The 24699-nt window shown below is 41.9% G+C and overlaps 1 protein-coding gene across 1 annotated transcript in view; it reads left to right on the top strand.

Annotated features, from left to right (window-relative positions):
• Window positions 1-24699, top strand: part of LOC135556828 (GDNF family receptor alpha-4-like) — a 46342-nt gene that overhangs the window by 5722 nt on the left and 15921 nt on the right. The window contains exon 2 of the mRNA XM_064990271.1: window positions 6057-6139. Within this exon, the coding sequence (XP_064846343.1) occupies window positions 6057-6139 (83 nt within the window). The remainder of the gene's footprint in view (window positions 1-6056; window positions 6140-24699) is intronic.

The following is a 24699-nucleotide window of genomic DNA, read 5'->3' as shown; positions in this document are numbered from 1 at the left end:
CTAAGACAACAACATAGCATGGCAGCAACACTTGACAACACAGCATGGTAACAACACAACCTGACAACAACATGGTTGCAACACAACATGGCAGCTGCACAATATGGTAGCAGCACAAAACACAGTACACACATTATTGGGCACAGACAAAGGGCAAGAAGGTAGAGAAAAGAGTGTCCATGATTGAGTGTTCATTGAGATAAAACTGTCCAGCTTGAGTGTATGTTGCAGCTCATACCAGTCGCTAGCTGCAGCGAACTGAAAAGACGAGCAACCCAAGGATGTGTGCTTTGGGGACCTTTAACAGAATGTGACTGGCAGAATGGGTGTTGTATGTGGATGAGGGCTGCAGTAGATATCTCAGATAGGGGGAGTGACGTCCTAAGAGAGTTTTATAAATAAGTGGGTAAACCAGTGGGTCTTGCCATGGCTATATAGAGATGAGCAGTTTACAGAGGAGTATAGAGTGCAGTGATGTGTCCTATATGGAGCATTGGTGGCAAATCTGATGGCCGAATGGTAAAGAACATCTAGCTGGTCGAGAACACCCTTACCTGCTGATCTATAAATTACATGTCTGTAATCTAGCATGGGTAGGATGGTCATCTGAATCACGGTTAGTTTTGCAGCTGGGATAAAAGAGGAGAGATTACGATAGAGGAAATCAAGTCAAGATTTAACTTTAGCCTGCAGCTTTGATATGTGTTGAGAGAAGGACAGTGTACCGTCTAGCCATACTCCCAAGTACTTGTATGAGGTGACTATCTCAAGCTTTAAACCCTCAGAGGTAGTAATAACACCTGTGGGGAAAGGGGCATTCTTCTTACCAAACCACATGACCTTTGTTTTGGAGGTGTTCATTACAAGGTTAAGTCCAGAGAAAGCTTGTTGGACACCAAGAAAGCTTTTGTTGTAGAGCGTTTAAGACAAAATCCGGGGAGGGGCCAGCTGAGGATAAGACTGTATCATCTGCATATAAATGGATGAGAGAGCTTCCTACTGCCTGAGCTATGTTGTTGATGTAAATTGAGAAGAGCGTGCGGCCTCTGATCGAGCCTTGGGGTACACCCTTGGGGACAAGCAGTGGATGGCACTGAACTCTTTGAGAGAGGTAGTTAGCAAACCAGGTCAAAGACCCCTCAGAAACATTTACACTCCTTAGCAGGCCCACAAGAATGTCTACCGTATCAAAAGCTTTGACCAAGTCAATAAAATTAGCAACAGAACATTGCTTGGGGCGGCAGGGTAGCTTAGTGGTTAGAGCGTTGGACTAGTAACCGGAAGGTTGCACATTCAAATCCCAGAGCTGACAAGATACAAATCTGTTGATCTGCCCCTGAACAGGCAGTTAACCCACTGTTCCTAGGCTGTCATTGAAAATAAGATTTTGTTCTTAACTGACTTGCCTAGTTAAATAAAGGGGGGAAAAAGAGTCAAGAGCAATGGTGACATCATTGACGACCTTTAAGGTTTCAGTGACTCATCCATAACCATGTTGCATACCAGAGAGAATACTATAGACATCAAAAAAGTATACCGTTTTTCCCAACACTTTTGATAAACAGGGCAAAATAGAAATAAGCCTATTACTGTTAGGATCAGCTTGATCTCCCCCTTTAAATAAAGGACAAACCGTGGCTTCCCAATCAATGGGAACCTCCCAGAGAAGATAGACAGGTTGAAAAGGTCAGAGATAGGCTTGGCGATGATAGGGGCAGCAATCTTATAGACGAAAGTGTCTAAACCATCTGACCCAGAGTTTTTTGGGGGGTCAAGTTTAACCTCTCTTGGGTAGGGGGCAGTTTTTTCACGTCCAGATGAAAAGCATGCCCAAAGTAAACTGTCTGTTCCTCAGGCCCAGAAGCTAGGATATGCATATCATTTGGATAGGAAACACTCAAAAGTTTCTAAAACTGTTAAAATTATGTCTGTGAGTATAACAGAACTGATATGGCAGGCGAAACCCCAAGGACAAACCATCCCCCCCAAAAAAACATTTCAGCCTACCACTGTTTTCAATGGCTGTCACTTTTATTACAAGGTGAAATCCTCCCAGATTGCATTTCCTACGGCTTACACTAGATGTCAACAGTTTTTATAAAGAGTTTCATGCTGGTTTTTGGAAAAATGATCCAGAAATTGTAGTTTTTCTAGGTGGCTCCCATTTTGGCTGTAGTGTTTCCAAACGCGTGGAAGAGAGCTCGTTCTTTGGTATTTTTCTCCGGTAAAGACAATAACGACTCTCTGTCATAAATTTGATCATTTATTTACGTATTAGGGTACCTAAGGTTTGATTATAAACATTTTATTACTTGTTTGGAAAAGTTTATTAGTAATGTTTGGGATTTATTTTGTATGCATTTTGATGGAGGGAAACTGGGTGGATTATTGATTGAAGCGCGCCAGCTAAACTGAGTTTTTGGGGATATAAAGAAGACATTATTGAACAAAAGGACCATTTGTGATGTATCTGGGACCTTTTGGAGTGCCAACAGAAGAAGTTCATCAAAGGTAAGGCATTTATTATATCGCTATTTCTGACTTTCGTGGCGCACCTGCCTGGTTGAAATATGTTTTTCATGCTTTTGTATGTGGGGCGCTATCCTCAGAGAATTGCATGGTGTGCTTTCGCCATAAAGCCTTTTTGAAATCTGACACAGCGGATGGATTAACAAGACGTTAAGCTTTATTTTGATGTATTACACTTGTGATTTTATGAAAGTTAAATATTTATAATTCTGTAGTTTGAATTTCTTACTCTGCAATTTCACCAGATGTTGGTCAGGTGGGACACTGCCTTTGTGGGCTTTTGGTTTCTCTCCCTCTTAAAATAGAAATAAATCATTCCAAATAACAAGCTGGCTTTACTTACAGATTAGTAAGAATGTCTCACCCCATGTTCAAGAATGGCCTTTTCCCTTTATTCATATTATAACCGCTCACTTTCAGTTATTTGAAAACTTTGATTTTTTTTTATTAAACAAGAAAGTTGTTTGCAATTTCAGTTTAATCCACCAGAAAAGACAAATAACACAAATAATGCAAATAATACAACAAATATTGTGGTTAAACTCAAATATACTAATTGATTTTTTTTAAACTTTTGCAATTCGAACCTTTATCAAGTGGAAGGGGGAAAAAGTAAGGCTCTGCATTAAAGACCAAAATTGGTTAAAGAACATTTTATAAATTAAAATATACCAGTTTCATTTAAGGACCAAAAAATTGACAGCTGTGCCATATAGATTGCAAAATAAATAGGAAGTGATTTTCGATGTAACGATTCCATGGCACATGGTTTATGAATTGACACGCAAATTTCAGTTCATTATAACCTACTGCAGGCCTAAAACCAATGGGTTTAACCTTCTGAATTGATAATTATATTGACAGAAGCCGCCCCTTGAGTTCCGATAGCCGATCTGTTATCCAACGATTATTCTTATTCTTATTAACCATGCGTTGTAATTATATAAAAGCCCCTTAGATATTCTGTGTTTTTATTTACAGTAGTGATGGCCAGCTGGAGGCATTTTTTTTCTTCACATGCGTAGCACCTGTGAATTCAGCAAACAAATTTTCTAGGATGGGCTATTAGCAGGACAATAGACTCTACAACCTTAACCTAAAGATAGTCTAATAGTGCAGCTACAGTAGGTGTGAAGCAAAATCCCCCCATCTTGCAATGTATTAAGTTTTACATTTCTAACTCCAAACCTCATGCAACCGCAAAACGTCAGATCAAGCATATACTGTACAGTATTTATGCTTTTGTTAAAAATAATGATAAAAATACTCTTTCAAAATGCAGATGTTTATTTCAACTATCAGCAGGACAATAGGGAATAAATATCACAGAATGACAGAGCATGTGGATTGATTTTGATAAATCAAAGAGTTTTATTTGGAAATGTTAGGATTATTTTGCTCTTTACTTGCAGTCACTTAGTAGCTTAGGCCTACTCCCGACCAGTCCCGTTGTACAGTGTCATATTTTCATAACTGAAACCCTTAATTAAATCGCTTTAGCCGTGATTGTAAAATTAATCACCTGATGCATTGGTCCAGAGCCAGGTGGTATTGGCGGAGAGTCAGGCGTTGTTGGCGGTGAGTGTGGCAGCATTGGTGGAAAGTCAGGTGGAGAATGGCGCGTTGAAGAGGGCGAGGAACGAGATGGAGTCACAATCCATGCTAGACACACCTGTGAGCTCTGGAACTCCACCTCCTGTTTGTGGACTCGGCAAACAATGTGTCCTTGATGGGCTAGAAGCCACCCACCCTTTATGGGCTATCAGCAGGACAATAGACTCTTGCCGAGATTAGGGACTTTAAATGTACATTATTAATGTCACTTCTCCCATAACTTTTGCATAGACCACCAATTCTAACCATATCTGGATGGATTCATAACGAATTACTAAGGGAATAAATATCACTGAATGACAGAGCATGGAGTCTGGTCTTTATAAATCAATCAGATTTTTATGTGGAAATGTAAGGATTATTTTACTCTTCACTCGCAGTCACTTTGTAGCCTAGGCCTACTGCCGACCGGTCACGTTGTACAGCAACATATTGTCTGAACTGAAACCCTTAATTAAATCATTTTAGCAGTAATTGTAAAGTTAATCAAGGCTCCCTTTGTTATTTAGTTTTATAATTAAAATGCTTGACTGTATTTAAAGACATAGATGACTTGTATACTGTGTGATGACATGAACAAATTAATGAGTGATTGATTGCACTGTTTAAGTAGGTCTTTATGTCGAAAAGTAAGTTACGCTAAAACAGCTACAGTAACAAATGCATTTTCATTTTCTTGGAATAGAAACACGTTGTACAGTGCCATATTTTCCTAACAGAGAATCTTAGGACTACAGTACATAGTAAGAAATGCATTTGAGTTTTTCTTGGAATTGAAAAAAACACAATATTCATCAAATTAATTAAGATATAGTTCTAAAAATCTATCCCATATAGTCTGTTATATTCAAGGCTCCCTCTCTTAGGCTTACAGCTCCATGTCATTTCAATCTCAAAGATGCCCTCTGGAGGGCAAACTAGCACTTACTATCATTATTGGCAACAATGGCTGACAATTAAATAATGTGCCATAGAATTGTGCGGCAGCCCACGAGCTGGTCTGCAATAACGACACAAATTTTAAAGGTAGAGAGGAGTAGGCAGGAGGCAGTCGCAGGTTTAGAACTACTGAGTTTATTAAAGCACTATATATATAAAAGCGGGGCGAAACCCAAAGTGCAAAATAATAAGGTATTCAGGAAACAGGAAAACAAGCAACATTTACAATGACTGACAAAGACAAATGGCAGAGGGAGTAAATATACAATGATAGAGTGGGGATTGAAACTAGGTGTGTGTAATGATGACAAGACAAGTCTGGGGTTGACGAGTGAATGGCGTTTGCCAGCAGCAGGTTCGGCAGCAGCTAGAAGGCCGGCGACGCCGAACGCCTGAGCTGGACAGGAGGGGGAGCCAAAGCGAAGCCTGGTGTAAACAGCAGGCACTTTACCCAGCATGCTCTGCGGCAAGGGGACCACATTGAGCTGTGGCGCCGCCGTAGTTAAGAGCTTACCTCTCCATCACCAATCATATTGGAGAACTCAGGATTGAGCTTTTTCCTACAAGTAATTTATTCACTATCACTCTATTTGTGCGGTCTACAAGACTTTGTTGAACCCATAATAAGACATTTTTCTTTGTGTGTTTGTGTGTCTGTCTTTGTGTGTCACAGCCTGTGAGATAAAGATCATGTTTCTTCTTGGATGTGATTAGAAAAGTGTTACTTGCTCTGCACTGTGTATGAGATCCCATTGATGTCTGAAGTGAGTAGTTATTTGGCTACTCCTAATGGATTGATTAATGATATAGACTAAGATATCTTGTGGCATATTTTTGTGAGGAAACATATCGGCCTCATTATAAATGTGGTTGTTAATTGCCCCCCTCTTACTTTATGTTAATATGTGCAAATGATCTGTTGATGATTCAGGGAAAGTGTGAATGTCACATTCCGAAACCCTTCATCTTGGCAGTCCGAACAACTGGTGTTTTGGACACCATGTGACCCTCTGCTATGTGCTGGTGGGCATTAATTACTTTCAAAGGAAGAAATCCGGTGAGTCACGCTCTCACTCTCACCAAGCTTAGGACGTTATGCTAATAAGTTAATTGCGACCATTACAAACCAATAGACTATGCTGTTATAATGTCACCATTCCATTCTTGAGATAAAGCGCCATTGTGGTGTGACATTGAGACTCGACAAGCCATCATACACATCATTAGAATTGGTCACCACTTGATACCATCAAAATCTCCAAGGCAGAGTCTGAAGAAAATATGCTCTATTTTGCATACATAAATGAATGGGAGGGAGTTGTTGTTCTAGATGTGATTGGAGTACGTTTCTTTCAACAATTCAACATGGCATGAATGAATAATTAATCAAGGGCCATGCCCTAAGATAGCATGCTAGCTTCACACAATAATCCATCCTCAAATATCTCCTAAGAAACACCCTCCGCTTTATAATTATTTGACATTTATTCAATGTTTTCTTTTCTTCTATTTTGTCCCTCTAATAATATGTATCTTACTGAACTGTTTCATGCATCTTCCTCTGTTCTCCACAGGACACCGTTCTGCCTCTGTAGATAGCGTTAGCATTGATAATTCAGACACCTCCTTTGCATTGACGACATCTGCCAGGCCACGTTTTGCCCTTTTATATCATTCTCTAGTGCAGTACATGAACCATCGAGCCATTGTGATCTCCTGCATTGTCCTTTCATTGCTTTGCGTGTGCCTTTAGACGGGGGAGATAAATGATTGCTCTCACTGTCCAACCCCCTAACTTTTATCCTTAGCAAATTGACTGTGAATGTAGATTGTTGTCATCCTTTGAGGTGGCAAATTGTCTGTCACTAATTGTATATACAGGGTCCTGAGTGCCTGTTCTGTGGAGACCGGCGTCTTCCTTACAGTTCAATCAAATCAAACATGCCATGGGTTTCGAGAGTAATTAGCCTGTTGCCTCAGAACGAAGGTTTGTTGTTGTCCTTATGTATGTTGTCCTGTGCTGTGTGTTTCACTCTGTTTGGCAATGAGCAAAGTGCACCCTGACCGCTAGCAGCATGCAACCATGCTGTGATATATAAGCTCCTGGCAGTTTGGAAAACACCTGAAGGGGAACCGGGGGTTAAGACTCGGGCACACAGGCTGTTACATGTGTGCCCACATGGCAGACTCCACAAACACTCCAACAAGCCTTGCATGCAGCCGATGGCTACAGCGTCAAATCATTCAAAATCTAGCCTTTGGATCAAGCTGGTATGGATGCTCGTTTGAAGCGCCCAGTTCAGGCTGAGTAATAACTGATAGAGGTGTCTCTTGATATAATCTTTTGTTTATGTTCGCTTACCATGATTTCAAAGAAGCAGCTGCATTACACTACAATTTATAGGCATTTGTAAATGTGCACTGGGGCTTGGAATTTGGAATATGTTGAAACTTATCGTGGAAACAGTGCTATGTAGGAAATCAACAGGAAGATTGCGAGGCACAGATGTTTTCTCATATTCCCAGAGGAGCCTAGTCTGTGTATTTATTGAGTCCCTGTAATGGGAGTTTGAGATTATGGCAACGTAATGCTCCTGCCTCCAGTGACGGGCCATGATTAATAACTAGGACCATGTTTGTCAATGCCAGAAAGCCATGGGGAAATAGCATACTGTACGAACATGCAAAGACTACAAAATTAACGTGTGGAAAGGGGGCAGGGGTGTGGTTCGTTCACTGCTACTTGGTTTACTACCAAATTATTACATGGATGTACTGTTTTGTGCACTTACAATATTGTTTATTATGGACGGATTTGAATACCCCATGGTAATGTTGCACAGCACACTCATGCCCATCTGCAGACTCGAGGTGATGTTTGGAGATACAAAAGCAGTGTGTGTTTGTTTTAGTTCGGCTTCCCATGGACAAAACCCTCACCTTTCAAATGAAAGCACCTCTCAGCAAAGGCATCGACTGGAGATAGGGAAAAGAGATCGTTATCAGAGACTTAGACAATTGTCATTCTTGACATGATGATTTTATCAAGTTGGAGTGTAAGATGCCAATTAGGGGAATCAAGATCTTTCAATGTCTAAATCTTGCTGCCTCTCACTCTTCATCAGATATGGGGTTGGGGATGTGTGTGTGTTTTTTGGGGGGAGTGCACGTGTGGGCGCATGCATACGTGTGTGTGTGTTGTGTTCAAGCCGCCATCTTTCAAATGGGCTCATGATCTCAAACTTCTAGATTGCATATACTACAGCACTCGGTCCTGAGACCCCCTTGGGTGCACAATTTGGGTTTTGCCCTAGCACTACACAGCTGATTCAAATAATCAGAACTTGATGAAGAGTTGGTTATTTGAATCAGCTGTGTAGTCCTAGGGCAAAAACCAAAGCGTTCACCCAGTGGGGTCCCCAGGACCGAGTATGAGAGACCCTAAACTATAATACCATTTCCTTTCAGGTGCTCAATTGCTTTGATTCATGTGACTGTCCATGCCCATCGCACAGTCATCCTTCATTCCTGGATTGCCGTTGTCCAAGATCAAAGGCATAGTAGTTATGCTGAACGTCACAGCGCTTTTGAACGGCTATAGTTTACGAGTGCATTATTTTTTCAAGAGATTAATGTTACTGTTGACAAAGAGCATTTTGCAAATCTGCTCTGTAATATCGCATGAGGACACATTTCCCCCTGAAAATCAGCATGAAAAAAGTTTCTCTGTAAAAACAATGCAGGTTAACTTCTTAGTGATCTCTTCAGGCGCCAAACCGGTTAACGGGATTGATTTGTCAACACCGAGTGAAATAGCGGTGCGCCAAATTCAAAAAACAGAAATACTCATAATAATAATTCATAAATCATACAAGTGTTACACATGGGTTTAAAGATGAACTTCTTGTTAATCCAGCCACAGTGTCAGATTTCAAAAAGGCTTTACGGTGAAAGCAAACCATGCGATTATCTGAGGACAGCGCCCAGCATACCAACACATGAAAATCATATTTCAACCCGCCAGGCATGACACAAAGTCAGAAATAACAATTTAATTCATGCCTTACCTTTGAAAATCTTCTTCTGTTGGCACTCCAATATGTCCATTAAACATCAGAAATGGTCCTTTTGTTCGATTCATTCTGTCGTTATATCCCCAAAATGTCCATTTATTTGGCGCGTTTGATTCTGAAAATACACCGGTTCCAACTCGCGCAACATGACTACAAAGTATCTAATAAGTTACCTGTAAACTTGATCCAAACATTTCAAACCACTTTCCTAATCCAACTTTAGGTATTTTTAAATGTAATAATCGATAAAATTTAAGACGGAATAAACTGTGTTCAATACCGGACAAAAACATATTGGAGCGAGATTTCAGGTCACGCGCCCCAACCACAACAGTACACTAGACTCGACCCTCGTTTTGAACAGCCCTACTTCTTCATTTCTCAAAGGAAAAACATCAACCAATTTCTAAAGACTGTTGACATCTAGTGGAAGCGATAGGAACATAGAAACCCATTGAAAAGAGAGTGACCTCAAACAAAAAAATCCTGGATGGTTTGTCCTCAGGGTTTCGCCTGCCAAATAAGTTCTGTTATACTCGCAGACATAATTTTAACAGTTGTAGAAACGTTAGAGTGTTTTCTATCCTGGTTCTGAGTAGTTTACTTTCGGCACACTTTTCATCCGGACATGAAAATAGTGCCCCCTAGCCTTAAGAAGTTTTAATCTGTCTTTCCTTTTGGCTACCTCTCCAGCATAGCAGAATATGTTTGATGTTGAATATGGAGATTGAGGAGAGGTGACATTGTCTCCATTTTATGAATGCCGTCTTCCACTCATCCCCACTTCAGATACAGACCAGGTTGTCAGCACTATGTAGCTCCAGTAGATGGTAGCCTGTCCAACTTGTTCTAGTGCGGCCAGAATCAGAGGAAGAGGGAAGCGATTATTGATGGTAAGGTCATTGAGGGGTAGGTAATCTATGAAGGGGCGGAGACTACCATCCTTTTTCTTCACAAAAAAATAAACTGGATGCAGCCGGAGACGTGGATGGACGAATGAATCCCATATCGAGAGCCTTTTCTATATAGGTGTCCATAGCCTCATTCTCTGGGATGGACAAGGGGTAGATCTGACCCTTAGGGGGCGATGCCTCTGGAAGTAGGTCGAACATGCAGTCCTCTGGGCGATGAAAGGGCAGAATGGACAACTTTTTCTTGATGAAGACACTCAGAAACGGGGCATATACAGGAGGGATGTGGGTTGGAATGGCAGACTGATCCTTCTACAGAGGTGGCTCAACGGGGTAGACTGAAGCAGTTCTTAAAACAGGCGGGAGACCATGACAGAATTTCCCCTTGTCGCCAGGAGATGGCAGGGTTGTGACCGAGGATGAGGTGTTCTTTAGGTGAAGACATCACCGATAACTGAATGACCTCAGAGTGAAGGAGGCCAGTCTGAAGGGTGATACTTTCGGTCATGCGTGTCACAAGACCAGTTCCGAGAGGTTGTCCGTCCAGCGCATTAATTCTTAGGGGAGGATTAACGGGATTAGTTTGACTCTTAACTGCTGTGCCAATTGTTCGTCAATGACATTTCCATCGGCCCCCGAGTCCACTAGTTCCTCCGCAAACTGAGTGACCCCATTAGCAGAAAGAAGAGCCGGGATATCAAACTGCCATTTGGTAATATTCAAAATGTAGAGGTGCTTACCCTACACGAATCGGACAGCTAGTGAGTAGGTGGTTACCCTCTCCACAATAGAGGCACAGGTTTTCACGTAACCTCCATTGTCTCTCGGCCGGCGTGAGGGGAGCAGCCGGGTTTCATGGGTTCGGGGCTATTTGACCGTGGTGGACGAGAGAAGGGCATGGAAGACTTGCAGGCAATGGGCGACTGTATAGGGCTGCGGTCCACCAGTAGGTTGCCAATGGATATAGACATCTGGATGTATTGGTTTAAGTCCGTTAAATCTCCTCTGCAGGCCAGTTCGGTCTGTAACTCACGATTAAGACTCCTCCGGTAGACTGTGAGGAGAGCTGGTTCACTCCATCCACTGCCAGCAGCCAATCATGCGGAACTCAAGGGCATACTCAGTGGTGGGGCGATGGTCCTGTCGCAGCTCACATAACACGTCCCCAGAGTAGGGAAATGACGAAGTCCACCCTGTCTTTGTCAGAGGTGAAGTCAGCGGGGTGATGGTCTATGTACAGGTTACACTGCATGATAAATCCTTAACATTTCCCCGGGGAGCTGTCCTTTTTTGAGGCATGGATATAGGGGAGGATGAATGAGAGGAGGCTGTGGCACCTGATATCGCTGAAGCAGGAATGGACTGGCGAAGGAGGTCGCAGAATTCATTAATCCGTTCCTCCTGTCGGGCTCGACGTAGCTGTAGCTCTACTGAATCCATAATTTTTTGGTGAGGTATTTTGTAATGAACACGAGGGAGAGAGAGAGCTGCAAGTGGAGAGCGCAGCAGGTGTTTAATTAATGAAAGGGACCATAGGAGGAGGCATGTAGCTGGGTCCAGGGGCAGGCAGAAGGTCATACATGGTAGGTCCAAAAATGGCAACAGTACAGGCAGGGAATAGGCAAAAGGCGTCGTGAGTGAGGCAGGCAGGAGAGAAGGACGCTGGAGGAGAGAAGGACGGGAAAAAACAGCGCTCCGAAAATGTGTCTTTCAAAACAAACAATACCTCACAGTGATGGGTTGCAAGGAACTGAAATAAATAGTGTGGGATGATGACATGCAGGTGTGTGAACAGGTGATTAGAATTCCGGTGATTGGGATCTGGTGAGCGAGCTGGAAAGTGGGCTGCGTTCTGGGGATCTAAGTGTTTGGAAACATGGCTCACTCGGGATACGTCATCAGACTCGGTACAGGCACCTGCCTTCTTCACGCATCGCGCCGTCAGAAACATACAGCTCTCTGGTAAGAAGAAGGGCAGGGGTGTATGCCTTATGATTAATGAGACGTGGTGTGATTATAACAACATGCAGGAACTCAAATCCTTTTGTTCACCTGACCTAGAATTCCTTACAATCAAATGCAGACCGCATTATCTACCAAGAGAATTCTCTTTGATCATAATCACAGTTGTGTATATCCCCCCCCCCCCAAGCAGACACATCGACGGTCCTGAAAGAACTTCATTTGACTCTATGTAAACTGGAAACCACATATCCTAAGGCTGCATTTATTGTAGCTGGGGATTTTAACAAGGTTCATCTGTAAGCAAGGCTCCCTAAATTTTATCAGCATATCAAATGCGTGACCCGGGCTGGCAAAACCCTGGATCATTGTTATTCGACGCATATAAAGCCCTCCCCTGCCCCCTTTCGGAAAATCTGACCATGACTCCATTGTGTTGCTCCCAGCCTATAGACAGAAACTAAAACAGGAAGCGCCGTGCTCAGGTCTGTTTAACGCTGGTCCGACCAATCGGATTCCACTCTTCAAGATTGCTCCGATCACGTGGACTGGAATATGTTTTGCATAGCGTTGGACAATAACATTGATGTATTCACCGCTGATACGGTGAGCGAGTTTATTAGCAAGTGCATCGATGATGTTGTACCTACAGTGTCTATTAAAACATTTCCCAACCAGAAACCGTGGATTGATGGCAGCTTTCGCACAAAACTGAAAGTGCGAACCACTGCTTTTAATCAGGGCAAGATGACCGGAAACATGACCGAATACAAACAGTGTAGATATTCCCTCCGCAAGGCAATCAAACAAGCTAAGCGTCAGTATAGAGACAAAGTAGAGTCGCAATTCAACGGCTCAGACACGAGAGGAATGTGGCAGGGTCTACAGTAAATCACGGACTACAAAAGGAAAACCACCCCCTGTCGCAGACCACGATGTCTTGCTCCCAGACAAACTAAACAACTTCTTTGCTCGCTTTGAGGACAAGACAGTGCCACTGACACGGCCCGCTACCAAAACCTGCGGGCTCTCCTTGACTGCAGCCAACGTGAGTAAAACATTTAAACATGTTAACCCTCGCAAGGCTGCCGATAAAGACTGCAGCCCCAGCCGCGTCCTCAGAGCATGCGCAGACCAGCTGGCTGGTGTGTTTATGGACATATTCAATCAATCCTTATCCCAGTCTGCTATTCCCACATGCTTCAAGAGGGCCACCATTGTTCCTGTTCCCAAGAAAGCGAAGGTAACTGAAGTAAATGACTATCGCCCCGAAGCACTCACTTCCGTCATCATGAAGTGCTTTGAGAGAATAGTCAAGGACCATATCACCTCCACCCTACCTGACACACAAGACCCACTCCAATTTCCTTACCGCCCCAATAGGTCCACAGACGATGCAATCGATATCACACTGCCCTAACCCATCTGGACAAGAGGAATACCAATGTAAGAATGCTGTTCATCAACTACAGCTCAGCATTTAACACCACTCCACAGTAGTGGAGAAAGTGGAAAGTTTTAAATTTCTCGGCGTATACATCACAGACAAACAAAAATGGTCCACCCACACAGACAGCGTGGTGAAGGAAGCGCAGCATCGCCTCTTCAACCTCAGGAGGCTGAAGAAATACAGCTTGTCACCAAAAACACTCACAAACTTTTACAGATTCACAAGCCAGAGCATCCTGTCGGGCTGTATCACCACCTGGTACGTCAACTGTTACGTCAACATATTGATACAACAGTAACTAAGATTGTGAGAAGTCTATCCTTAATAAAGCATTTAGCGTGGTCAGGTGCCACAAAGAGTGACTTAGGACAGTTGGCTCAGAACAGGGCAGCATCGCTGGCCCTTAAAAGTACACAGGGAGCTAACATTAATAATATGCATGTCAATCTCTCATGTCTCAAAGTGGAACAGAGATTGACTTCATCATTACATTACTAATTTTGTAAGAAGTGTTGACAAGCTGAATGCACTGAGCTGTCAGTTTCAACTACTAGCACACAGCTCGGACACCCATGCATACCCCACAAGACATGCCCTCAGAGGTCTCATCACATTCCCAAGTCCAGAACAGACTTTGGGAGGCGCACAGTACTACATAGAGCCATGACTACATGGAACTCTATTCCACATCAGGGAATTGATGCCAGCAGTAGAATCAGATTTTTTTTTTACGGATAAAAGTATACCTTATGGAACAGTGGGGACTGTGAAGAGACACACACAAAGGTACAGACACACACAAAAGTACAGACACACGCATATGCACACAAGCGCTAGCACACACACTCTACACACTGTACATTGTAATATTGTGGTATGTTGTTACATTTTCTATTGTAGATATGTAGTGGTGTAATAATGTATTATGATGTACTGTTTTATCTTTTGTTTTATAGGGAATGTAATTGCCTTCATGTGTTTGATCTGCAGGAAGAGTAGCTGCTTCCATGGCAACAGCTACTGGAGAACCCTAGAAAATGCAAATAAAAATACAAACTGATTGGGCATCTGTTTGAGGCAGCAAAGGGTGCTTTACTATATACTATTTTAGAATTTCTTTAGCTTCCTTCCACACCTGTGGACACACACTCCTTTAGCCTTTGGTTACAGACATGGCAAAAATGTATGGCAATACAGTCTGCTACCATTCTCAATAGTTTCCCATCTCGGTTCTATACCTGGTGGCTTATCATTATTGGTGGGCAAGAACAATTTTTCCACCTCTTCCACACAAAGTTGACCAAATTTAAAACGGCAATATTTCTCTTTCATTATTAGATCTTCAATACACAATTATGATTTTTCACTGTTCAATGTTGTAATTTCACTTCTAAGTTTATCCACTTTACCTGGTGAAATAGTAATTGAAATGATTCCCTATACCAAAAGGTTTTGTTACAAATTACCCATCAACTTCAATGAACGATGGAGATGAATTGGGTTTTCTGCCCATAATATAATTTAAGGTACTGCAAAGTCTTTTCCAATAGTTTTTTATGTCATTTCTTGTTTTTGGTAATATACATTAATCAATTGACAGAATATCAACCAATCAGCTGAGCAGCCTGACTTTTTTGCCACCTTTTTTGCATAATTTCTTTGAACCATACAATGCATGTTTGTCAACAGTTGCCAAGAATTATTTTACAAATACTCCAAGTGCTGCATCTTGATTCTCGTCCTTATACACATCAGGCCAACATTATTTTTTTACATCTTCAACAAAAGCGTTCTGAGAACATTTTGTATGATCTCTTATAAATAACTTTAGGCCCTGCCTTTGGTACTTTGGCTTTCCTTGTTATTACCACATTATGGTCACTGCAGCAAACGGGAACTGATATTGCCTTGATGCAAAGCTCTGCAGCATTGGTGAAGATATGATAAATACAACACTATTGGTTTACACTTTCAGTTGGTTGAGTGATAACATGTGTCATGGTACAGGCATCAGTCACAGTAAGAAGCATCTTCTTGAGAGGACAACTAGTTGATAACCAGTCAATGTTCAGGTCACCAAGAAAATACATTTCTCTCTTGGCATCAGAGACTTTATCTAACATCACACACATATTCTCCAGAAACTGACAGTTTGCACTTGATGGCCTATAGCAGCACTCTCACTCTTCATCAAATATGGGGATGTGTGTGTTTTTTGTTGTTGTTGCGATGTCTCAAGCTGCCATATTTCAAATGGGCCCATGATCTCAAACTTCTAGATTGCATACACTACAGCACTTGGTCCTGGGACCCCCTTGGGTGCACGTTTGGGTTTTGCCCTAGCACTACACAGCTGATTCAAATAATCAGAACTTGATGAAGAGTTGGTTATTTGAATCAGCTGTGTAGTGCTAGGGCAAAAACCAAAACGTGCACCCAGTGGGGTCCCCAGGACTGAGTATGAGAAACTCTAAACTATAGCTTTGATTCATGTGACTGTCCATGCCCATCGCACAGTCATCCTTCATTCCTGGATTGCCGTTGTATAGGCATAGTAGCTATGCTGAAAGTCACAGCGCTATTGAATGGCTATAGTTTACGAGTGCATTATTTTTTCAAGAGACTTATGTTGCAGTTGACAAAGAGCATTTCGCAAATCTGCTCTATAATATCGCATGAGGACACATTTCCGCATGAAAATCAGCGTGAGAAACGTTTATTCTCTGTAAAAGCAATGCAGGTTAATCTGTCTTTCCTTTTGGCTACCTCTCCAGTATACCAGAATATGTTTGATGATGAATATGGAGATTGAGTAGTGCTGACATTGCCTCCATTTTATGAGGACTTCAGTGTTTTTCATTCTCAGTTCTTCAAAAGCCATATATTTGCCTTTGATGTCTGTAATTCATGTTTTTTTGTGTGCCAGAAATGCAAACATTGTCTTATCCTGTGCACCAATTCACAAGATTTAATTTACAAGAAACAACCCCACACCCCCTGATGTTAATCCTTTGTGGCCAAACAGTATCATATTACTTCACAGTAGAGAGGGGCTTGAAGAAAGCTCAATGCAGTAAGTCATTCTCTGCAGTCCCTCTTTACTGTAAAGTGTGCTGATTTTATTACTTTTATTAGATAATTAACAGTAGTATGCTTCTCCTGCCAGAGACATTACATACATTAAGAATCAAGGATAAAAACACAACAAAGGCTTTTTGGGCACATAGGGTTAATGTCATATTATGATGAAGGAAATATAAATCTAGTTTTTATTTTTAACAATCTCTGCAGATTACGTTCATTGTGAATTAAAAGGGAGACCAAGTAAATGATTCAATCAAGCACGCAGCACCATTGTGAGTTAGCATCACCAAATCGATTCACAAAATAATAAAAGGTATACCCCTCACATATGCTTCGAGTTCTCAAAATAAGGCTGTAGGCACATAGCTACATAAACGTCTGAGGAATCTCAAGTGGTGCATGTGGATACTATAATGGTACCCATGATTAGATGCCTTATGCTCAAAGCAATCTGGGAAAGCTCAAGAACATTTGGATGATTCATCATTACTCACTCAATCCTTTAATTTGTCTTTCCAGTGGCTAAGTACTACAAAACTCAGAAAAAAAAGAAACATCCTCTCACTGTCAACTGCGTTTATTTTCAGCAAACATGTGTAATTGTTTGTATGAACATAACAAGATTCAACAATTGAGACAAACTGAACAAGTTCCACAGACATGTGACTAACAGAAAAGCAATAATGTGTCCCTGAACAAAAGGGGGGTCAAAATGAAATGTATCAGTCAGTATCTGGTGTGGCCACCAGCTGCATTAAGTACTGCTGTGCATCTCCTCCTGCACCAGATTTGCCAGTTCTTGCTGTGAGATGTTACCCCACTCTTCCACCAAGGCACCTGCAAGTTCCTGGACATGTCTGGGGGGAATGGCCCTAGCCCTCACCCTCTGATCCAACAGGTCCCAGACATGTTCAACGGGATTAAGATTCGGGCTCTTCGCTGGCAATGGCAGAACACTGACATTCCTGTCTTGCAAGAAATCACGCACAGAACGAGCAGTTTGGCTGGTGACATTGTCATGCTGGAGGGTCATGTCAGGATGAGCATCCAGGAAGGGTACCACATGAGGGAGGAGGATGTCTTCCCTGTAATGCACAGCATTGAGATTGCCTGCAATGACAACAAAGCTCAGTCCGATGATGCTGTGACACACCACCCCAGACCATGACGGACCACCTCCAAATTGATCCCACTCCAGAGTACAGGCCTTGGTGTAATGGACATTCCTTTAACAATAAACGTGAATCCGACCATCACCCCTGGTGAGACAAAACCGTGACTCATCAGTGAAGAGCACTTTTTTGCCAGTCCTGTCTGGTCCAGCGTCTGTGGGTTTGTGCCCATAGGCGACGTTGTTGCCGGTGATGTCTGGTGAGGACCTGCCTTACAACAGGCCTACAAGCCCTCAGTCCAGCCTTTCTCAGCCTATTGCGGACAGTCTGAGCACTGATGGAGGGATTGTGCGTTCCCGGTGTAGCTCGGGCAGTTGTTGTTGCCATCCTGTAACTGTCCCGCAGGTGTGACGGATGTACCGATCCTGTGCAGGTGTTGTTACACGTGGTCTGATACTGCGAGGACGATCAGCTGTCCGTCCTGTCTATCTGTAGCGCTGTCTTAGGCGTCTCACAGTATGCACATTGCAATTTATTGCCCTGGCCACATCTATAGTCCCCATGCCTCTTTGCAGCATGCCTAAGGCACGTTCACACAGATGAGATGAGCAGGGACTCTGGGCATCTTTCTTTTGGTGATATTCAGAGTCAGTAGAAAGGCCTCTTTAGTGTCCTTTTTATTAGGATGCCGCCGACAAAAAAAACAATACAACCATGAAGCTTAAGGCTATGTGCCACAAACAAAGTTATCTTCCCACAAAGAAAGGAGGGAAAAGGGCTACCTAAGTATGGTTCCCAATCAGAGACAACGATAGACAGCTGTCCCTGTTTGAGAACCATACCCGGCCAAAACATAGAAAATCAGAGAAAAACAAAACATAGAATGCCCACCCCACACCTAACCAACCTAACCAAATAGAGAAATAAAATGGCTTTCTAAGGTCAGGGCATGACAGAAAGACAGGGTCCTGAAAAGGGACGTTTCTTTTTTTTTGCTGAGTTTATTATTTTGCTGAGTTTATTATTAAGGACTATAATAAGACCAGCAGGGAATCAAGAATTAGAGGAAATCTAAAGTTCAATTGAAGAAGTCTCTCAAAGTACTTCCTTCCACCCCTTGCATGTTCCAGGTCTGACTTGTAAAATAAGTATTCTGAGCTCAACGGTACTTCCTGCATAAATAAAGGTTAAAAAGTAATAATAAAAAAGTTAAACGCTGACTCATACTTTTACTGACATATCAGATATGCAGACCCATACCAATAGGCTAGATTAAATAGTAACAAAAAAGGATCCAAACCCATTATTTGGGTTTGGATAGTTGTGAAAGATTTCTCACTGATACTTTAGTATTACTATAGATGTTGGTTATGTATACTGAACAAAAATGTAAACGCAACATGTAAGGTCCCTTGAGCTGAAATAAAAGATCCCGAAATGTTTCATATGCACAAAAAACATACAGTATTTCTCTCAAATGTTGGCCACAAATTTGCTTACATCCCTGTTAGTGAGCATTTCTCTTTTGCCAAGATAATCCAGCCACTTGACAGTTGTGGCATATCAAGAATCTGATTAAACAGCATGATCATTATACAGGTGCACCTTGTGCTGGGGACAATAAAATACCACTATAAAATGTGTAGTTTTGTCCCACAACACAATGCCACAGATGTCTCAAGTTCTGAGTGAGCGTGCAATTGGCATGATGACTGCAGGAATGTCTGTCACGTTTGTCGTATAGAGGAGACCAAGGCGCAGCATGATGAAAATACATACTTCTTTTAATAAATGAAGAACACTTAACAAACTATACAAAACAACTGTGACTCTATGAACAACAAGTGCTGACACAGGCAACAATACATAGACAATAACCCACAAACTATCCAAGGCATATGGCTACCTAAATATGGTCCCCAATCAGAGACAACGATAAACAGCTGCCTCTGATTGAGAACCAATCGAGGCAACCATAGACATAAAAACACCTAGACTGGAAAAAAACCCATAACATACGAAAACCTGAGACAGGGCAAAAACACATATCACCCTCATCACACCCTGACCTAACCAAAATAATAAAGAAAACAAAGATAACTAAGGTCAGGGTGTGACAATGTCCAACAGGGCCGTTGCCAGATAATGTAATGTTAATTTCTCTACCATAAGCAACTTTCAATGTTGTTTTAGAGAATTTGGCACTATTTCCAACCGGCCTCACAACCTTAGACCACGTGTAACCTCTCCAGCCCAGGACCTCCACATCCGGCTTCTTAACCTGCTGGATTGTCTGACCAGCCACCCGGACAGCTGATAAAACTGTTGGTTTGCACAACTGAAGAATTTCTACACAAACTGTCAGAAACCGTCTCAGGGAAGCTCATCTGCGTGCACAATGTCCTCACCAGGGTCTTGATCTGACTGCAGTTTGGCGTCGTCACCGACTTCAGTGGGCAAATGCTCACCTTCGATGGCCACTGGCACGCTGGAGAAGTGTCCACTTCACGGATTCAACTGTACCGGGCAGATGGCAGACAGCGTGTATGGCGTTGTGTGGGTGAGCGATGTCAACGTTGTGAAAAAAGTACCCAATGGTGGGGTTATGGTATGGACAGGCATAAGCTACGAACAACAAACACAATTGCATTTTATTGATGGCAATATGAATGCACAGAGATAGCGTGATGACATCCTGAGGCCCATTGTCATGCCATTCATCTGCCACCATCACCTCATGTTTCAGCATGATAATGCACGGCCCCATTTCACAAGGATCTGTAAACAATTCCTGGAAGCTGAAAATGTCCCAGTTCTTCCATGGCCTGCATACTCACTAAGCATGTCACCCATTGAGCCTGTTTGTGACGCTCTGGATCTACGTATACGACAGTGTTTTCCAGTTCCAAGAAACTTTGCACAGCCATTGAAGAGGAGTGGGACAACAGGCCACAATCAACAGCCTGATCAACTTTATGTGAAGGAGATGTGTCGCACTGCATGAGGCAAAACAAAAGTATTCACTGTGAAAGTTGATAAATGTAGGCCAGTCATATGAAATGTATGCACAGTACTTTGTTTCAAGCATCAGTTTATATAAAGCAGTTATTGTTTTCTTGCTCAAACTGCGAGCAGCTCCTGTCAAACACATGGATGGCAACACGCAAAGGACTAGTATTATCAGAAGACCTCGGAGTTACCCGACAAACAGTTTTTTTATTTTCTTGCTGGAATTGGTACTCTCCCACCATGTAAAAAAATAACTGAAATGGCAGATTCGCATGCGACTAAAATTACAATGTGGTGTTTTGTGCTCGTGCAAATAATTACATTACCCGACCTCCCCCAGTAAAACTAATCCCACCCGAATATGGCTTTTATGTCAAACTCGGTAATTGTACATTCAGAGTTCTAAAACTCTTTCTGATAGGCATCAAGTACACCGATACATTTCCTCACAGCCGTACTGCCTTGTAGGTATGTTGGAAAGAGGGAGGCTAGGTTTAGGCAAGGTCAACATTCCACCAGAGTTCATTAAGTTTCCTTTTCCATTTGATCTCTGCTGAAGTGGGCCATTAAGTGCATCTGGCGAACTGATCGGCTAATCTCCCCATGATTTATGTGGCAAGGAAACTGAGGACTTAACTAAGGCTCTGAAGGCATTGATTACTGACATGGTTAATTGGCTAAACTCACTGGTACATTGAAATGGGGCTTATTGGAAATGTCAAATCAAGCGCCTCATTTGCATTCATGATGTATGGGGTCTATTACAACTTCTGCCCAGGCAGCACAAACTGACACAAATTGTGATAGAGAAGGGCTGGGACTTTTGCCTCAAATTTGTAACTGACCATCTGTCCTTCCGAGCAGTTGGCTCGCTTTTGAGATTCCACTTTTTTGTTCAACAAGGGCTAACATTAGTCTATCCAATGAGCTTAGCTGACTTTGGTTGAATAGAGGACAAGTGCCATGCTGTGACTCAGAATCAATACTCCCATTGGGGATAAGGTAACAAACAGTGTTGTTACACTTACACATAACATGATAGAAAGATGTTGGCGATACCTGACCGTTTTAGGTGCCCCTCATCGAACAGTATGTCGGTGGGAATTGATAGAACTTTCGCGGTGTAATTTGGCTCCACAATTTCCCAAAGTGTAGAAATGGAGGAAGCATAATCAAATGGAGCATTGTTGTTGTCATGAAGATTGTGGGGGGGGGGTGTTGACTGGAGTTATTGTTGTGGGATCTCCTTTCGTCTCAGGAAGTTAGTTCCACACAACCTGGCTCACATGCCTTGAGATCACGAGGTAAAGTTTTATTGTATATACAAAACAAATTCCTCATTTGGATCAATAATGTATTTAACAAAGTGACAGACTCATCTACTAAAACTACAATTTGCTCTCTATCTATTTGGTATCCATAGAACATCTTTGTTGTGAAACACGTGGTGGTTTGGTGACCGACTGGGTTCGAAGTTGGGTATCCTGTATACCACAAGACTTTGTAAATCCACTAAATGAATGTCTAGACATTGGCTTGGGAAGCTAATTTAAGTCTTAAGGTCTCAGGCAAGGTTACACACAGTGCACAGATGTAATTTCAACATCTAGTTTTGATTTATATTTTGTTGAGTGAGTTGTCAACTAACGCAAGTTCAAATGTGAAATGATCAAATGCCACAACGTCATTGGTTAAAAATGAGGGTTAAAAGTTGGGTGATTTTTTTTTTAAGTCCTTACGTTGATTACATTTTTTCAAATCCAATCAGTTTTCCACATTGATTCAACCTCACCACATTTAATTCTTTGTTGTTGAAATGACATGGAAACAATGTTGATTCAACCGGTTTTTGCACACCTCGGTTCCATTTCACCCCCCTTTGCTGCTCTATGTATACAGTCATTGAACACCAGTTGAACACGTTCTTGCTTATTACATGATTCCATATGTGTTATTTCATAGCTTTGATGTCTTCACTATTGTTCTACAATGTATAAAATAGTAAAAATAAAGAAAACCCTTGAATGAGTAGGTGTGACAAACTTTTGACTGGTATTGTCTATACAGTTGAAGTCGGAAGTTTACAAAAACATTAGCCAAATACATTTAAACTCAGTTTTTCACAATTCCTGACATTTAATCAAAGTAAAAATTCCCTGTCTTAGGTCAGTTAGGATATCCACTTTATTATAAGAATGTGAAATGTCAGAATAATAGTAGAGCAAATTATTTATTTCAGCCTTTATTTATTTCATCACATTCCCAGTGGGTCAGAAGTTTACATACTAATTGAGTGTATTTGGTAGCATTGCCTTTAAATTGTTTAACTTGGGTCAAATGTTTTGGGTAGCCTTCCACAAGCTTCCCACAATAAGATGGGTAAATTTTGTCCCATTCCTCCTGACAGAGTCAGGTTTGTAGGCCTCCTTGCTCTCACACACTTTTTCAGTTCCGCCCCCATGTCCACGTTCTGCCCTCATGTCCACGTCATGATGCCATCTATTTTGTGAAGTGCACCAGTCCCTCCTGCAGCAAAGCACCCCCACAACATGATGTTGCCACCCCTGTGCTTCACTGTTGGGATGATGTTCTTCAGCTTGCAACCCTCCACCTTTTTACTCCAAACATAACGATGGTCATTACGACCAAACAGTTCTATTTTTGTTTCATCAGACCAGAGGACATTTATCCAAAAAGTACGATCTTTGTCCCCATGTGCTGTTGCAAACCATAGTCTGGCATTTTTATGGCGGTTTTGGAGTAGTGGCTTCTTCCTTGCTTCTTCCTCATTTTACTGTGGATATAGATAATTTTGTACCTGCTTCAGACAGCATCTTCACAAGGTCCTTTGCTGTTGTTCTAGGATTGATTTGCACTTTTCGCACCAAAGTACGTTCATCTCTAGGAGACAGAACGCGTCGCCTTCCTGAGCGGTATGACGGCTGCGTGGTCCCATGGTGTTTATACTTGCGTACTATTGTTTGTACAGATGAACGTGGTACCTTCAGGCATTTGGAAATTGCTCTCAAGGATGAACCAGACTTGTGGAGGTCTACAATTGTTTTTCTGAGGTCTTGGCTGATTTCTTTTGATTTTCCCATCATGTCAAGCAAAGAGGCACTTAGAATGAAGGTTGGCCTTGAAATACATCCACAGGTACATCTCCTATTGACTCAAATGATGTAAATTAGTCAGAAGCTTCTAAAGCCATGTCATCATTTTCTGGAATTTTCCAAGCTGTTTGAAGGCACAGTCAACTTAGTGTATGTAAACCCACTGGAGTTGTGATACAGTGAATCATAAGTGAAATAATCTGCCTGTAAACAAATTCCGACTTCAACTCTTCATACATACATATTGTCACGCCTTGGTCTTAGTATTTTGTGTTTTCGTTAATTAGTTGGTCAGGCCAGGGTGTGACATGGGTTTATCTTGTTGTATTTCGTATTGGGGTTTTGTAGTTATTGGGATTGCTGCTGAGTAGGGGTGTTGCATAGGCTTGGCTGCCTGAGGCGGTTCTCAATCAGAGTCAGGTGATTCTCGTTGTCTCTGATTGGGAACCGTATTTAGGTAGCCTGGGTTTTACTTTGTATTTCGTGGGTGATTGTTCCTGTCTCTGTGTAGTTTCACCAGATAGGCTGTAATTAGGTTTCACGGTCCGTTTTGTTGTTTTGTATTTATTTAAGTTATTTCATGTATCGCTATCTTCTACATTAAAGACATGAGTAACCACCACGCTGTATTTCAGTCCGACTCTCTTTCAACAAACGAAGAACGCCGTTACACATTTACAGTTGAAGTCGGAAGTTTACATACACTTGGGTTGGAGTCATTAAGACTTTTTCAAACACTCCACAAATTTCTGGTTAACAAACTATAGTTTTGGCAAGTCGGTTAGGACCTCTACTTTGTGCATGACACAAGTTATTTTTCCAACAATTATTTACAGACAGATTATTTCACTTATGGAGTAGTGTTGTATCACAATTCCAGTGGGTCAGAAGTTTACATACACT

This window comes from Oncorhynchus masou, chromosome 15 (assembly GCF_036934945.1).
Source record: "Oncorhynchus masou masou isolate Uvic2021 chromosome 15, UVic_Omas_1.1, whole genome shotgun sequence".
NCBI classification, from domain to species: domain Eukaryota; kingdom Metazoa; phylum Chordata; class Actinopteri; order Salmoniformes; family Salmonidae; genus Oncorhynchus; species Oncorhynchus masou.
This window is presented reverse-complemented; position numbering and strand designations above follow the sequence as displayed.